The 18,275-nt window shown below is 38.6% G+C and overlaps 1 protein-coding gene across 4 annotated transcripts in view; it reads left to right on the forward strand.

Annotated features, from left to right (window-relative positions):
- LOC307041121 (potassium voltage-gated channel subfamily KQT member 5-like) overlaps positions 1-18,275 on the forward strand; it is a 198,743-nt gene that overhangs the window by 139,675 nt on the left and 40,793 nt on the right. For all 4 annotated transcript variants that reach the window (XM_079684450.1, XM_079684449.1, XM_079684452.1 and 1 more), the window contains exons 2-3: positions 13,611-13,701; positions 15,911-16,037. In XM_079684450.1, coding sequence (XP_079540576.1) covers positions 13,611-13,701; positions 15,911-16,037 — 218 coding nt within the window. The remainder of the gene's footprint in view (positions 1-13,610; positions 13,702-15,910; positions 16,038-18,275) is intronic.

The following is an 18,275-nucleotide window of genomic DNA, read 5'->3' on the forward strand; positions in this document are numbered from 1 at the left end:
AACTGCATCTCTTATGATACTTGCACCTTTTGTTCGGCAGAATAATTTCCACATATTAACACCACTTGGTGATTTTTGAAGCGTAAATGCATTTTTCAGAAGTAAAAAGGTAACGCTAGGTTAAAAAGTAACCACATCATGGTGGAATCTTTGGTAACACTTTATATTAAGGTACACAAATTCACCATCAACTAGTTGTTAATTAACATGCATATTAGCAGTATATTGGCTCTTTATTAGTCATTATAAAACACTTATTAATGCCTTATTCTGCATGACCATATTCTACAAATAATAAGCCATTAGTTGAGAGTTTTTCCTCAATAACCCTCTAATTAGTGCTTATTCATTGCAAGTAAGGAAGTTGTTGTACATGAGTTTTGGTCTTAATATGCACCGCTCAATATGGGTCTAAGAAGGCAGTAGTACCACAAGAATAGTAATTCTCCCATAATAACACTTAACAAATGTGATCTATTCTTATGTAACAAGACATGAAACTATAAGTGTTAATGTTGTCTAAATAACTCAAAATTAGGTATTTATATTTAAGAATATATTCCCTATTCAAAAGTGAAGTCTTGTTCATAACCAATAAGCTAGTAGTTTGACTCTAATTGACCTGAACAGGTTCCCTATTCTAAAGTCGCCTCCTCTTCACACTTTGTAAATACATTATAGCACTAACTACTGAAATTAACCTCAACAGTTCATGAACAAAGTAGGCACACATTGAAATATCTGTTTTATTAATGAACTACTAAAGAGAGGTTCAGACACATCCTAAAACATGTCAAGTTTCTCCAAGGCTGAGAACACATATGCAGCCTGGACTCTTTAATAAAAACAATGAGTTTGTATTTGTGATTATACTGTGTGACCTGCTTGTATGTTCTTACACATAAGGGGCGTCGGGCCGAACCACGCCCCTTAGCTGTGATATAATGAGCATATATCACGGCCTGAAGTGAGCTATTGCTTTTATAAAACGGTAAATAATGATATTCAAAATAAAATAGTCCCTCCGTTGCCTTCTGCACGAAACATATGCGAGGTGGTTGCTATGCAACAACACTAACAGCTAGCGAACATATTAGACAGAGAGCGTTGATCCATTATTTGGCCCATTTATTTACATTCATTTGTATGTTGCCGTTTATTGTGCAGCCACTGAAAAACTGTCCAGCATCAGTAGAATACTTACGCGGTAACTTTTATAGGTTGAGATTGTTGGCTGTTGCATGGCGAGAATATTACTCCACTTTCTCCAGTCCCCGAGATTGGGCTTCCAGTAGCTCTGGAGAGAGCTTTCGCACCTGTGGCCACTAATGCTCATAATTTCTCTGCTTTGTTTCAAGACCCACATCAGAAAGCTTTTGAATGGTGGTACTTTTCCGGTTGGTCTACCTGCTCTTCACGTAGCTCCCCTTAGCAAAAAAATCTATAGAATACTATAGAAAAATCTATGGACGAATTCTATAGAAATTGTCTGTAGAATACTACAGGATTTTTGCGGATATACTATAGAAATGTTACTATAGATTCTGGGAAATAATCTTTAGAATTATATAGTACTATAGAAAAGATATACTGTGTAGATGGTTTTTTTGTAGAAAATAATCTATAGAATCCTATAGAAAACCCCATGGATGCTTTCTATAGAACTTTTCTGTAGAATACTATTCTGTAGAATACTATAGCATTTGTGCCCTATATTCTATAGAATCTGTGGACATTTCTATAGAACTTCTTTGAAGAACACTATAGAATGTTTGAAGATATTCTATAGAATTTACCTATGGATTTTACTATAGATTCTGCAAAATAATGAAAAAGTAAAGTGCTAACACTTGCTCAAGTTTGTAAAATAACCATTTTATTTTGGAAGCAAGTGCTGTAAACAGCTTAAATCATTTCAAACCTTAGCTTGCAGTGTTTGTCTAGATTTAATGTTTAAAGACAGTATGTAATGTTAAACCTATAGAAGTACAATCTAAACACAACATTTAATGATTCATTTTTTGTAGAATTACAGTAAAGACCTTAAATGAAATACACATTTTAATATGTAAACTACTGTGTGTGTGTGTGTGTGTGTGTGTGTGTGTGTGTGTGTGTGTGTGTGTGTGTGTGTGTGTGTGTGTGTGTGTGTGCACGTGCTTGTGTGTCAGATTATATATATATATATATATATATATATATACAGTGTATTACTAAGTCAAATCAAAACATACCGCACCAGTAAAGTTCAGTGAATGACAGTCAATCACCGGACAACAATCCTCCTCCAAATTGGCAGTAATCAGCTCGATCCTTGGTGCATCTGGGGTGGAACAAAAAAACAGGGAAAAAGGACACTATGATTCACTGGAAAGTCCTTAAAAGCAGGATGACCATTTCTTGAAACAAACTTAATTGAAATAGTCTGTATCAATATTTGCCACTATTACACATTTGGGAAATGTGAACACAGAGTACTGTCAGCTTTGAGAGTGCTAGTTGTTAAATGTTTAGCTATAAAATGCCCCGTCAGAAAAATTTGAATCACCAACAGAAGGAAGATATCGATTCACAACTCTGGACACCAAGCCCCCAGGACTTTGGCTGGATTCGAAATGACACACATATTCAGGGTTCTTACACCTTTTCCAAAATCAAATTCAAGCACTTTTCAAGGTGCATTTTCAAAGTGCATTTTCAAGTATCTTACAGCTGTTGTAAATTACATATTTATATACACATATTTCTCTACCTCACATTAAATCAGATGTTCTTTATGCTATAAACTATAAACGACCAATTTCATAATAGCATTCCCCCCTTGTGTATTCATTTCCTGTTAACTACCTGTGCCTTCCCGGTCAACATTGAGCGTTCCCTTATAACTGATTGTAAATCCATAATACATATATTATCACCTAATGTTGTGTTTCAGTGTTTTATCAACTCAATTTATTGTGAATAATACCAGTTTTTAACTTCCATTTGCTATTTATGGCCAGACATTGTCCCATCATGCCAACCCACCAATGCCACCTTGTGTATATATATATATAGTATTAATACAAAAACTAGTTCACACAGTGTGACATTAGCTAGTCATGTTAGCTTGTAATATATACAGCAGAGCTAATTAGCAAGTTAGCCGAACGTTAGCGGTTAGCTTTTTATGCTATGCTAGCTGTTGGCTACTGAACATTAACAAACTAGATTCCGCTGTAAGAAAGCTGTGAAACTTTACATTAAACTTGGACAACACTGTGACACCCCGCTGCATGTTTGTGTAATTCTCCCGTGTTGGAGACGAGAGGGTGGGGAGCAAGGGCGCCGGAAGCAGGGGGGCCAGGGGGCCATTGGCCCCCCCACTTTTCAGCCCTGCCCCACATTTTCGCAGCAGCAGATGCCGCGGAAAACTGTACAAATCCCGTTTCAATAATTCCCCTCTACTCTAAAGTCGCATCTAAAACGCGATCTGATCTAGCTGTGTACATTTTGTTATTTTTGATTGTTATATTCAGTCTCACTAGCTTCAGGCATGTTTGAAGCTTGTAAAGGGAAGATGACAGCTCTCACTCGCCACTCTGCTGTTCCTCAGCGCCGCTCCCCCTCCCTCCCGCTGAAATTATGAATGTAAGGTGTATAGTAATCATAGATAACACGGCAGGGTCCGTTACAGTTTGTTTTTATCTGATTTCAAATAAGCAAAGTCTTGGCTTTCAGTACATTAAACTTGTTTCGGCAAATTCAGATGATAAATAGGCCTACAACTTTGAAGCTTGTAACGGAATAATTACAAGCGGAGAACGGAGTAATTTAACGTCACTGCAGGCATAACAACAGCCGGTGTTTCTCGTGAGTCTTTTCCCCGGGAAACAAACACAATACACACAAACGCAAAAATACACAAACACACACGTATATACACGCGGCGCGGAACACTGTACAAATCCCGTTTCAATAATTCCCCTCTACTCTAAAGTCGCATCTAAAACGCGATCTGATCTAGCTGTGTATATTTTGTTATTTTGTATTGTTATATATATTCAATCTCATTAGCTACACGCATTTTTTAAGCTTGTAAAGGGAAGACCACAGCTCGCCTCTCACTGGCCACTCTGCTCTTCCGCAGCGCCGCTCCCCCTCCCTCCCGCTGAAATTATGAATGTAAGGCATAGTAATCATAGATAACGCGGCAGGGTCCGTTACAGTTCGTTTTCATCTGATTTCAAATAAACAAAGTCTTGGCTTTCAGAATATTAAACTTGTTTCGGCAAATGCAGATGATAAATACAGGTTTGAAGTTTGTAATGGCATAATTACAAGCGGAGAACTGAGTAATTTAACGTCACAACAGGCATAACAACAGCCGGTGTTTCCCGTGAGTGCAGTAATCCAAACGAAAATATCTTCCCTCCGTAGTATTTTTGATCATTTGCTCCGCTAATAATCAATCAGATCGATGGATTCCAGAGAAGAGAAAACTTTAAAGGCCTTTTTCTCAAAACGATGACTCTGTAACAGTCATTATATAATGTGACATATTTTGCTTAATATTTGGAGTACAAAAACAATCCTGATCTCATTAGAAAGCTAGGAATCAAAATGTGTCTTCGGGTCAATGCGAACGATTTCGATGGAGCAGGTCACTTTGCATTAGGTAAAATAAAGCAGGCAGACATAACAGGAAGAATATGTACATGTTAACCCAATCAAATAGGACATTGTCACACCATTCAAATGTTTCCATGTAAATTACAACCAATAAAAAAGCTTAGATTTGTTTATTTGTTACGTTGTTTACTTTATTTGTTACGTTGTTCTGCTGTGTGTGTCAGCCGTTAACCTAGAGATATAAAGAATATATACACTTGCAAACATGTCAGAAGAACCAGCGCAGAAGAAAACTAAATACGGTCAATCTAAACTTAAATTTAACAACTGGAAGGTCACATCCCTGACTACCACATCTCCGGAGGCTGGACCTTCTTCAAACAGCGAAGCCAGATGAACCCAAAAGCAGCAGCGCGATCTGCGGCCGCAGAAACTGTCAAAACCGCCGCCGACCCCACCGCCGCCGTTGTTGAACCGAAACAGGCTGGTTCCAACTGCATGGAGGTTTGCTGTCGGGACATTGAGGCGGTTAAAGCTGTACAGCTAACTATCAGAAAAAAGGAGACCGCTAGTAGATTATTTGGGCAAAGAGAAGGTACTTCAACGCAGAATGGTACAAAAACAGAGTGGTTAATTCTTTGCAAAACCACTAAACGATAGTGATAAATTGCGATGTTAACAACCTCATGATAACCTCATTTTTTTTTTTACTTAGGATCATACCTGTGTTTAGTCTAGAAAAAGGTGAATGTGTGCATTTTATTATAAAATTGTGTATATTTACAGACTGTTGCAAACACTAAGAAGCTTATAAACATCAGGTTTAAAACTAAGGGCTTTACAAAAAAGTAACACAATTAAAGATGTTTGGAGTTTTATTTGAGTTATTCATTTACATTTTTTGTCAAAGAGATGCTGATTTGAAACCGTTGTAGCCGTTACGGCATTTCCTGTTTCTGCCGGAGAGAGGGGAGTTTGTCCCAAAGCTTGCCGCTGTATTTACTCCCTCCATCTGACAGGAGGGAGCCTCATGTGTCACTCCACGGAGTTCAGTCCGTCACGGAGGGGGAGTGTCTAGGGCGTAGTTTGGGATTGGGCCATACACACGCACTTTTTTTGGCCCCCCCAATTCTAAAATGAATCCGGCGCGCCTGGTGGGGAGGCAGCACTGCAATAAGCTGTAAGCTAACGTTAGCAGCCACCTGTTAAGCTAGGTTTCCCGCACAACATCTTGCAAGAAACAGCATCTCAGGGCTTCTTAACATTTAACAACCTATTAATGATGCATACCAACTTAACGGGAAGAAACTCGGCTAACTAGAAGAAGAAACGTAACCTTAAATAAAAAATAAAACATTCACAAACTAAGGATTATCTAAATACATGTTTCACCCCATTACAGTTGCAGAACTCACCAGATCTCAAGTCTTCTGTTCTTTGTTGACGTCCCGATGCTCATATTTAACGTGTAAAACGATCCTGATATTAATCCATACACTCCTGCAGCAAACATACAGACAGACAGCTGTAGCTCCAGCAGGAGGAGACCCGCTCAAACTGGCTCAAACTGACGGTGGATGTTTTAAATGTGAACGAGAGGCGCGGACAGTTGTCATTGGCAGATTTCTTCGATGACGTTTATATTAACCAATCAGGAGTGTTGTGGACTCATTCCAAACATGCCTGACTTGTCTGCCGTGTTCTGGCTGAATTCTATTTCAAGGGCCGTAGCTCTGGCTGTCGGCCAGAATCCGAAAACCATACATTATACTGTAAAACTAAGGTTTATTACTGTATATTGACCAATGGCAAAAAAAAAACACAACAACAGAACACAAATAAAACAAGGATAACTGTGACTTATTGTTGAGTAAATAACAGTGTGTGTTTTAAACCTTGGTCCTCCCTGTAGAGATTTCTCCACTTTCTATGCTTTTTATTTTGTTTAATGATATTGTCAACTGTAGATGTTTACAATATAGTAAGTTAGGAATTGAATGAAAACATATTTATTTACTTTTGTTTCAACATTGGATATTTTGTGTTTGTGGTGGAGTCAATGGAATATTGAGAAAATGATTTATGTAAAAATGTTTTACTTACATTTTACGTTTTTTTTATTTGACGCTTTTTTTTTACAGTTTTAAGTTTAACTTAAAATTACAAAGAAATATCTTAAAGTCTTATAATAGTAATACACTTTTATATTACGAGTTACATATTTAATTACGGATAATACTCTTTATTTTACGTACATCTGCATGTATTTTCTGAAAGTGCCGAAATACTGTAAATGATTACGTTAATCTACTGCATTTCACATTGCTAACGTTTGCAACTAGGCAGTAAAAGACTAGCCAGCTAACTAGGCTATATATATATATATATATATATATATATATATATATAGCTACACTGACGACACCTATCCACACACACACCCACCAGACACACACACACACACACACACACACACACACACACACACACACACACACACACACACACACACACACACACAGACCAGACCCACGCACACACCGCAAGTTAGAACTGGGTCCGAACGTGTGTAGTATTATTAAAACAAAACACAAACGTTCTCTCTCTCCCGCTCTCACACCAACCACCTTATTTAGCTTGCTGGCTAATTGCTAATGTTACTCAATCTCAATATATATATAGCTACTAACGTAACGTTGTGAGCCAGAACAAGCGCTATAGCTAGCAAGTAATCTAATATAATTAAAACATAATGGTTCAAATAATTAGCGATATAGCGACATTATAGATCAATCTTGCTGACGTCACATTTACTGCAACTTACAAAGCGGAAGTGCCCTGCCCTGTAACACGCTAATCAATAACGCCACCTATCTTGTGCTGTTGCTTTTTGTTCAACACATATATTGTATTTCAGCTATCTGAGAGTTATTATGATACTCTATATCCATACATTCATAAAATATGCCACATACCTGAGATGTGCTCCTTATTCCGGTCATTGCAGACTAATGCAGTTAACGTCAGCTCCCTCTCTGGTACCGGTCCGTTCGTGCTTAATTTCAAAATTCAGATGTAGCATATCCCACAGTGCAGCGCGGTGGCCAACTGCCAACTGTCAACAGTGTACAGATATTGTACAGGGTGAACCTTTCATTGTAATAAATGCATTAATAGTGACTCTATTGTTTTGTTTGTTTGTATATCCCCATATAAGCAACAATTAAGTCCGTTCAAAACTGTGCAAATATATGGATATCCAGCATTTGGTATAATAGCCAACTACCGGTATATATGCTGTATAGAATAGTATTTATTTGGTATAATTCTGGTTCTGTAGAATGATATAAAAAATCTTCAGATTATTAAATGTGTTTCATAAAGTGTTGTGGATCACTGTTTTTCTCAATAAAATTTCTATAGAATACTGTATCATAGAAACTTGTTTAGATAGATATATTTACATAATTTAATTGGGCACATAATCCAGTGTACAGTTGTAACGATTTCAAAGGGATCTACCCGTACAGCTTTTGCAAAGCAGCTCAGTTCCACAAAATGATGTAGATTACTGTGATTTTCTCTATTCCAATTTAAAGACGAATTTTATATCATTCTATAGAATTTAGTAGGTTGCACCAGAGATAAAATGTCTTGCATGTTTTCTTTGAATGCTATAGATTTCTACAGATTTCTACAGATTTCTATAGATATGTCATGAGTCGGTTCTGTCCTATAGAATTCTTTAGATTGTTATAGTTTTAATTATAGAAGTTTATAGAAAAGTACACATTTATAGTATTCTACAGAATGATCTAGAGATTTCTACAGATTTCTATAGATTTTTATAGATATGTCATGAGTCGGTTCATTCCTATAGAATTCTTTAGATTGTTATTGTCTTAATTATAGAAGTTTATAGAAAAGTACAAATTTATAGTATTCTACAGAATGATCTAGAGATTTCTATAGTATTCTATATAATTCTTTAGCATGGCGACTATGTTCTATAACATGCTATAGATTTCTACAAGATTCTATAGATTTCTACAAGATTCTATAGATTTCTACAAGATTCTATATATCGTCGTTTGGGTGCTTTTTTTCTGGAGATATATAGGCACTGCTCAAGCCACTCCTCCATAGTAAGACCCCCCCGGAGGTCGAAATTAATCTTAAATGTTTCCATCTTATGCTTTGCAAGTTTGTTTCGTAACGGAAGAAATTTAAATATATTTATAAAACTGACAAGTCAAATCAAGCAATCTGATTGGTCGATAGCGTTTTTGCGGACCTCTTTGATTACAAATTTGAAAACATCGTTGCTTGCTTTAAAAGTAGCACAATTCATTATGTCAAACCTTGGAAAGTATCTAGATATCCCTGCCCTAATGCCAAAGGAACTGCACACTGAATATGTGTTGCCGTTTGATGTCTATGTCTGGACCGCTGCGTAAAAAGGAGGGTTTCTGCCCCGTTACTTCTCCGCTGCTTTCTTGTTCCAGTTTGAAAAGCAAACAGCCCAACTGTATACTGTTTTTCTCAGACGCGGAGGGATACTGACTAGTTGTGAAAAGTAACTTACAATTCTACCCGTGGTATACGCTCAGTATATCACGGCTAAGAACCAATCAGATTGCTTGATTTGACTTGTCCGTTTTATAATGTGTTATTGACAAGACTAACAGTGTAATCATGCCATACATTTGAAAAGTGACAATAAATGTTCAGTATTATAAAAGTATATATATTTTACAAAAATATAAATGTGCAAATATTAATACATTGCAAATATTAATCACATAGTAATCGGTAATAGTGTTGCACAAAGTGTCATTTTGACTAGTTAAACTTGATAGATTAAAACATCAGGGGATCACCAAAGTTATTATAAATCATCATGGGGTGGCTTTGAATGTCGGAGTATTAAGCACATTTCATTACAATCAAAGTGTTTTTAGACATGTAGTTTTAAACCACAAGTGTCAAGATTAGCATTAAAAAAACAATGTCAGTGGATTTTGACAGAGAATAGAAAATAATTTATCTCGGTCTTGGACTGTGAAATAATGAATTACATTCAACAACCAACAGAGAATGTATCTTCAGGACTGTGGACAGCATCAGGACAAATACAGAGCTTCTTCTGTTACACCTGACATGAAGAAACCCAATCAGATTATTACATCATCATTACTCGATTAAAGGGGCCCTATTCTGCTCATTCCCAGGTTCACATCAGTATGTAGTGTCTCTACTTTAAAGAGTCCTCTCCTGCTGATGTTCAGGTGTATATCAATATGTAGTGTCTCTACTTTAAAGAGTTCTCTCCTGCTGATGTTCAGGTTCATATCAGTATGTCGTGTCTGTACATTAAAGAGTCCTCTCCTGCTGATGTTCAGGTGTATATCAGTATGTCTATGTAGTGTCTCTACTTTAAAGAGTCCTCTCCTGCTGATGTTCAGGTGTATATCAGTACTGTATGTAGTGTCTCTACTTTAAAGAGTCCTCTCCTGCTGATGTTCAGGTGTATATCAGTATGTAGTGTCTCTACTTTAAAGAGTCCTCTCCTGCTGATGTTCAGGTGTATATCAGTGTGTAGTGTCTCTACTTTAAAGAGTCCTCTCCTGCTGATGTTCAGGTCTTCAAATGTATATCAGTGTGTAGTGTCTCTACTTTAAACAGTCATCTCCTGCTGATGTTCAGGTGTATATCAGTATGTAGTGTCTCTACTTTAAAGAGTCCTCTCCTGCTGATGTTCAGGTGTATATCAGTATGTAGTGTCTCTACTTTAAAGAGTTCTCTCCTGCTAATTTTCAGGTTCATATCAGTATGTAGTGTCTCTACTTTAAAGAGTCCTCTCCTGCCGATGTTCAGGTGTATATCAGTATGTAGTGTCTCTACTTTAAAGAGTCCTCTCCTGCTGATGTTCAGGTGTATATCAGTATGTAGTGTCTCTAGTGGGACATGTGTCCATGCTTCAATGTTCAAAAAGCTCTTTATTTTGCTCATACTGCCTTTGCTGCAGCACCTCTTTTCACCCTCTGTGTGAAACCAGAGCCCAGTCTGCTCTGATTGGTTAGCTGGCTCTCTTGTGATCGGTCAACCATAGATGTGTCGCAAATGTCCCGCCCCTATCACGTACAATATGTTGGAGCGCTAGACAATAAAAGCTGAGTGTTGCATAGTGATGTCACTATGTTACGGAAGTAAACAAAGGAGTCCAATGTAGGTGTCTCAGGCAGGGGGGGGGGGGGGGAGTGTGTGGGAAACAGAATTGTAGAATTGTAGCCTTTGCAGACCATTTACTTGCACATAAACTTATATAAAACACTACAGTACATTAAAGGAAAATCCTGAAAAAGCGCGATCGAGCCCCTTTTAAATACCAAACTAACGTCAGAGTGATGGTTACACTGAGAAACACCGTCAGCAGGTGGGTCTACAGGTCACTGACATTGTAGATCATAGATCATTGTAACAAAGAAATAGTGACAAAAGCAGCCGGTATAGGAATTGAATTTTAAATGATCAGACTTGGAATATTGGTATACTCGGAACATGTAATAATATTACTCTTTTATTCACCTTGCGACACCCCGTGACTGTTTTTATCCACCATTGAATTTGAAATGATGATGTACAATAGGCTATAAAACACTGCTGCAGGGTTTGCCATTAGTCTAACAACCCATTCAATTATGTAAATGAGAGCACCACTTCCCACTCCTCTTTTTCTGTTTGTATGTGAATGCAGGACGCATTTGAAAGAGGTGACTGTGTGAGTGGGTGGATGGATGGACAGACGTCTCTATGCTATTGCGCCGGTGTGTGTGTGAATATATAAGCAATTTTCATGTACAGCAGTGGCTGTTTGGAAGGTTAAGAGCGAACACTCTGCTGGAAGTGCTGAGCGACACACTCCAGATGAATCGAGCCGCCTGTGATATCCGGGCATTGTGACAGACAGAGGCCAGATGAGAACTGTAGTTTGTAGGATTCATTAGTGAACTCCGTTGAGAGCTTAATGATGCTGTCAGGGTGCTTTTCAATAATTCTCTATCCCCTTTACAAGTAAATATATTCAGACTGGAACCGCAAGTTTGGCTATGGATGATTGTCACTGTTTAATTTTCGGTCTGACAACCTTGTAAGTGTTTGAGGCGTAGGTGTACCGGTGACAAGGAGCTTGCTTTTCCCATCTCAGCGCCACAATGCTTGTCACTAGATGTTTTCCTCAAATCAAAGTACAGTTAATCACATTTTAGAAATGTCAACAGAGCAAGCCTCACATTTTTGATACTTGCTTTTATTTCACTTTCACAGAGCAAGAGGAAAATCTACGGGCCTAGGAAAATGGTATAATCATATAAAATGTCGACCTCTGACCTCTCTGGATGATAAATAGGGCCCATATGGGGTCATGTAAGCACAGTCCCCTTCTGCACACCCACCATTTCCACACATGCGCCTTTCAAACACAGAATGTAATCCTGATTGGGTCCTTTGTTCAGGCTTTAAAGACTTATTTCGAACTCTTTCATCGAGCTAGCTGCTAGCTGGTGAACATAGTACAACATGTAGCAGCTAAAGAGGCAGATAATCCACAGGAGGTGTTGGAGACCAAAGATTGAGCTAAAAGAGAGTGAATATTAATACTTGACAGATTTGACAGAAATACGATTACCAAATATTGCAAGTTCACTATATCAACATAAAGGTATAATATTTAACATTTCAGTAATAAAATGCCCGAAAACGACAACATTCTTATGATACGTGTTGTGGCGTTGTGAACTCAGATTATCCCAAATATCATTCGTAATTCTATTCAAGGTTACAATCTGTTTTATTTGGGGAGCAGTAATGACAAAGTATGTCTCATTTGAGAGTGCATCATCTATCCATTGTATCCAGTTGCAGCCCATTCACTGGGACTTGCAGAGGACCGGGGTTCAGCCATCATTTACAGGATCCACCCCTCTTTCTCCAGATTTAACTCTCTTCAACAAAGGAACTTTGGCACAGAACAAACCCAATATGTGGTCCTTGTGCTCGGTACATAGGTTCGTCTCTGGTTTGTAGAACCATTAGGCAAGGTCTTTCCCCCCCCCCCCCCCCAAATGACTGGAGTTGCACTTAATCACAGTTCTTTCTGTCCATACTGGCGAAACACCAGTTGCCTGAAAGTGAAAGTTCTCCACATATTTAGACGCAAAAAGGTTAATGCTTAGCAAAAAGGTGACAATTACAATGATTTGTATGCTACTGGACAAACATGAAGTAGGACATGACTGCTTATGCAAGCCAATGTGTGATCTACTAAAGCCTGTCCTTGAAAGAGAAATACGCACCGATCTTGTCAACCAGCAGGCTCAAGAGGAGATCCGGGATGATAAAACACAGATGTGCTTTCACTGTTTAGCATCAACTGCCCCCGGAACTCTAAACCCCTCGCTCCTATTTCAGACAACGATGTGTTTTTGGAAGATCTACGCGATGGAAAAAAAAAATGTTATGGTTACGGAGATGGCAGGCTACGGGTTCCTGGCGTAGGGAGCGACAGTAGGAGTGTGGAAATGGTCGGATGTTGCTTGTTTTCCAATAGCCGCAGTTTAAGTGCTTGTTTCTTGCAAATCATGTTACACAAACAAGCATGATTAAATTGATATCTCAGGAAATTGAATAATGGCCGGCCTCACGGTTCACTGCGGAGAGGAAATAGGTTCTGTGATTGTGCTGCCAGGTTGTTTGTGTTCTGCTCGTCCCTCAGTGCCAGAATGGGTTCAAGAGTCTGTCACAGGGGGAAATAAAGCGGACAATTCCACCTCAGCGCACATTTCTGTGATCAACAGCACATTTCTGACCAGTGGAAATGATGTTTGGTACATTTTGGATTTCATCTGATGATCATTGTGGTTGTTTCAGAGGTCAGGCCATTGATGTCATCACAGTTTTGTGCGTATGTTGTATTGATGTGTTTCTGTTGTTCTGTTTAGGTTTGTGCTGGTGTTCAGCTGCCTGGTCCTCTCTGTGTTCTCCACCATCCCGGCTCATCAGGACTTCTCCTCCTACTGCCTCCTCATTCTGGTACAAATGCACATCATCAGCCAAAAATAATTTTCCATCAACAAAATACCACTTTAGTTTTTTATTTCCTTAATATTCATCGTTTTTTTCTCATTTCAAACGACGGCCTCACCAATGCATAAGCCCTGCCAATAAAATAGTAACGTAAAGTAATATTTTTGGGTTTTGTTGTGTCTTTCACTGCGCTTTATTGCTTTAAATGTCAATTGTCAATAACTGTAATACTGTATGTTAGGAATTAAGGTTAGGGTTAGGTATTCAAATCTAAAGCTGTTTCTAAGCCTTTTCCATTATTCCGGGAATAAAAGTGTGGAATGGCGATAGGCGGTTCTGGGAGGGCCAACAGGGGCCCCTGTAACACTGAGAATCAAACCCCTTGTGACCCCGTCCAAAAGAAGAATCTTTGAATACAATGTGTGATAATGTTGCAGAACAGACTGTGCTTTAACCTGGGCCAAAGGAACAACAAATAAGTATCTCCACTCAAATGATAACACAGTAATTTACACAATTTTTTTACGACAGTATTTTATGTTCTTTTTTGCGATATGACTTTGTGCCAATCTAAACGTTTTAAAATCTTGAACACTTTGTCTCCTTTGTCTCTCACTGGCCCTAGCACGGCCCCCTCAGTTTATTTGTTCCGTATAGGAAGTAAAGTGTGTCTCAAATTAGTTCTACTGAAATAGATGTATTATTATTAGTAATATTTATGTAGCAGTTATACCAAACGCTTATGTAAAATCAAATACAGGGAACAGAAAGCTTCCCACAAAATTACAACCATGCTAAAAACAAACAAATCTTGTAGCAAAATCCAATAAATTGTACATCCTTAATATGTAAAACAATGGCAAAGATATTGATAGGAAATATAAATGTATTTCCATAAAAAATGTGTAAGGATCATTTTGATTTGATGGCTTTTACATGTAAGACGTTTTAAAGAGTTTGACATTTTCATTTAGAATGAGTTATTGTGCCAATTGTACACAGTGCATGTGCCAGAGCATGTGCAATTTGCTTAAAGGAAGAGAGATTTGAGCTTGTTTTAAAAAAAGAAATACACAAAAATGAGTGAGAATAACTGAAAGTACTGAATTCAGATTTCACCTTCTCTTTAATGGATAGCAGACCTAGACTTCTAGATGATTGCCTCTATTGTTTAAGTGTCTACCCTCGAACTGTTCTTTTCTTAAGTGCACTAAATGGAGTTCAGCGTTACCTTAAGAAAGAGTTTGGGACAGAAGAGAACTAAAGCTGAAGATGCTTCAAAAAAACTCAACATGTTTTTCAAAAGCCTCTTGCCTGGACCAAAGGTTGCCTTTTTATACAGTCGCTCATTTACTCACTTGAAATGTCTAATCATTAGACAGTGCAAAATCTTCCTGGCTTGGCTCCCATTGGACTCTAATGGGAGCCAAGCCATTCAACCTGCCGTCCATTTTAATGAAAAATAATCCATTCAAGTTTTTCCCTTTTGGTTTGACTCAATTCTTGAACTAGGATTACTTTTCAAAGATCTAGATCCAAACTATTTGTTTTTGTTCAAAACAAATGTAATTCACTTGTCGTGTTATAGTGTGTTTTTTAGCAGACATTTTCATTTAACTCTGTGTTTAATTTCAAAAGAAAGATGAATGGTTCATTTACAATACATGTAACACACTGCTACACAGGCAAACTGTGCATATCTTTTGCTCTGTACTAAGGTAGAGTAGTATGGTATTGACTTTCATAGAAAAAAAATTCTGACAAAATGTAAAAAGCTGTGACCTTCTTGTATAGCAGACTGTGAACAAAGTATATATTATTTCCAAAGAAACCCTACCAAGGTTGACTGCCCAAAAAAATCCTAAAATATTGATCCGTTGAAGCTAACCGCTAACACAGTGACCAAACCTCTCTTTTTGGTGGCATTGGCCAATTTACTGAGACATTAACAAGGTTTTGAAGCCTAATTGTAATGTTTTGGATGTTACGATTTGCACTCACAAGTTGTTACGTCTCATGAATGACAAAGTTTAGAAAAATGTTGCCATAGTGGTCAGTATAAATGTACCAATATTTATAGTAAATAACATCTGAGTATGTATTTGCAATCCACACTGACAATAACAGATGTAATGCAAACCACATTCATACTGTATATATTCTGTTACCATCATTACCTCATGTCTAAAACATGTTTTTCTGTGTCTTTGAACAGGAGTTTGTGATGATCGTGGTGTTTGGGTTGGAGTACATTGTGCGTATCTGGTCTGCAGGATGCTGCTGTCGCTACAGAGGGTGGCAGGGACGCGTCCGCTTCGCCAGGAAGCCTTTCTGCGTCATAGGTCAGTGGCTGGAGCACAGTGGAGGCTTTGAAGACAGCCAACAGACAAACCACGGTCTATAACAAAAGTCATCTTTTCTAGCAGGAACTGATATCTTATGAACATAGATTCTATAGTATAACCCTAGTTATATAAACAAAGTGTTTTTAAAAAAAAAATGTAAGTATTTTGTTGGCCAGAGATTTCCTTTATTCAAGATGCAGTGTTGAAGGGGGAGACAGAGGGGAGGACATGCTTTATACTTCGTCCGGCTGGGGAGTCAAACCCTTGTACTTGTGGATACCTCTAACCACTGAACTACCTGAAGCCGTGAGTGAGCAATTTGCTGATTGCAGAAAACTAAAAGCATAACAGACAGTAGCATATTCTCATTATAAACTGTGTGATCTGTACACATTCAAGTAGCTAACTACATATATGCACATTTCTTGGGTGTGTGTGGGCGTGTAGTGGAGAAGAATATTGCCCAGAGTACAAAAGTGGGCGGAGCCTGTGTGGGTAAGAACATTTCATCTTCTTCATTGCTTCACTTGTCAGATGCCCTCTCCTTTTCCTTTCATGGACCTCCTCACCGCTCTCTGTAAACGAATCTGATGACGTAGGCATGCTCCCACAGCACGCTATCGATCAGAGTCTACTCGTGTCATTTAAAGCTGTGGTCATAAGAGCAGAGAGCATTTACGTAATGAGGTTGAATTAACTGACTTTTATTCTTTCCACTGTTTAGACATGGATCTCTCTTCCTGGAAACTACAGTAGGGGGCTGAAGAGAGAGTGGACAGGGCGTAAAGGTCAAGCAGGCTGCACACGGCACACTTTGGAGGTGCGCTGGTTTGCCAGTGCTGTGGGAATGTGAGGCAGACAAAAAAGTTGAAAAAAGATAGAGATAAGGGGATAAAGTGAGAACATGAAAGAAAAGATGAGTTGAACCCAGAGGACCCGAGCAGGGGAGACAGATGGAGGAGATGCAGAGATACATTATGATCACTCCCATCACCACATTTAGATTTCTCTCTGACAGAAACCCCATCACTGTATCTTACATATAACTGCACCTCTAATACCATGTGATGTAATCACATTTTATAATGTGAACAAAAAACGTGAGTCTCTTGTTTTTAGATCACAGCACAAATTCTTCTTTATTTCAGTCACTAAGAATTCAGCATTTTTAACAGTTGTGACGACCCCTGCCTTGCTATCGCCTGTTGTGTGTGTGGCCCTTTAAATATTCTCCCTTTTGCCTATCAGCATTGATTAAGGACACCTGGCTGCTGGTACCAGAGGGTTAAAAGGCCTGAGTCAGTCCCTGGAGCGTTCTCTCCCCCCAGAGGACCGGACCTCGGAAAGCAGCGTCGTCTATTCTTTTTTGCCTTGCCTTTTTGTTTGTCTTTGGCCATATTGAGTTTTGTTTAATAAATACCTTTTCCTACATATTCTTGTCCTTCCCTTGCTTTTTGGTATGGCCAAGAGCCAGGCCATGACAGATGGGGGCTCGTCGCTGTGATACAGCAACGGATAGATAAGATTTGTGTTGGGAGTTGGTGCGCGTGTATAAAGTTTGTTGGGAGCGCGTGTGCGGCCGGTTTCTTTGTTTCGGCTCATTGTGGGAAGGACATTAGATTTCAGATCGTTGTTTGGGGACTGGTTAGATTACTTTGTGAGGCTTTGATTTGTTTTGTATTATATTTCAGGACAGGGTTTGTCAGTTGTTCTTAGCCGTGGTCACAAATGAGTGTTGTTCCACTTTTGACGCATATAAACGTTGTGGTGTCTGTCCGGTTTGTTTTGGGTTTTTTCCTTCTCTCGGCGTAAAGGTCCGGCGTTGTGTTCCGGTGAGGGGTCACTGTAAATTAATATGGCTGACGTGGAGGCATTTATTAAAGTTCCGTCTCAGGAGTCTCTTGGCACTTTTTCAAGAGAACATGCTCTTGATTGCTGAGCATTTCTCTGTGTCTATTGTCGGTGATAAGAGGATGAAAGAGAACATTGAAGACTCTATAGTGTCGACATTAAGTGAGACAGGAGTGTTTGCTGCAAATGAAGAGGGGGTTTTGTTAAAACCTCTTTTTCAGGCTAGTGCACTTTCGTTTTAGCAGCAGAAGGAAATGTTGTTGTTGCAGCAGGAACATGAAAAAATAAAGTGGGAACATGACCGGGAACATGTCAGAGTAAAGTATTTTTTTTTTATTTTACCTTTATTTAACCAGGATAGGTCTCATTGAGATTAAAAATCTC

This window comes from Notothenia rossii, assembly GCF_949606895.1.
Source record: "Notothenia rossii genome assembly, chromosome: 1".
Taxonomy (NCBI): Eukaryota; Metazoa; Chordata; class Actinopteri; order Perciformes; family Nototheniidae; genus Notothenia; species Notothenia rossii.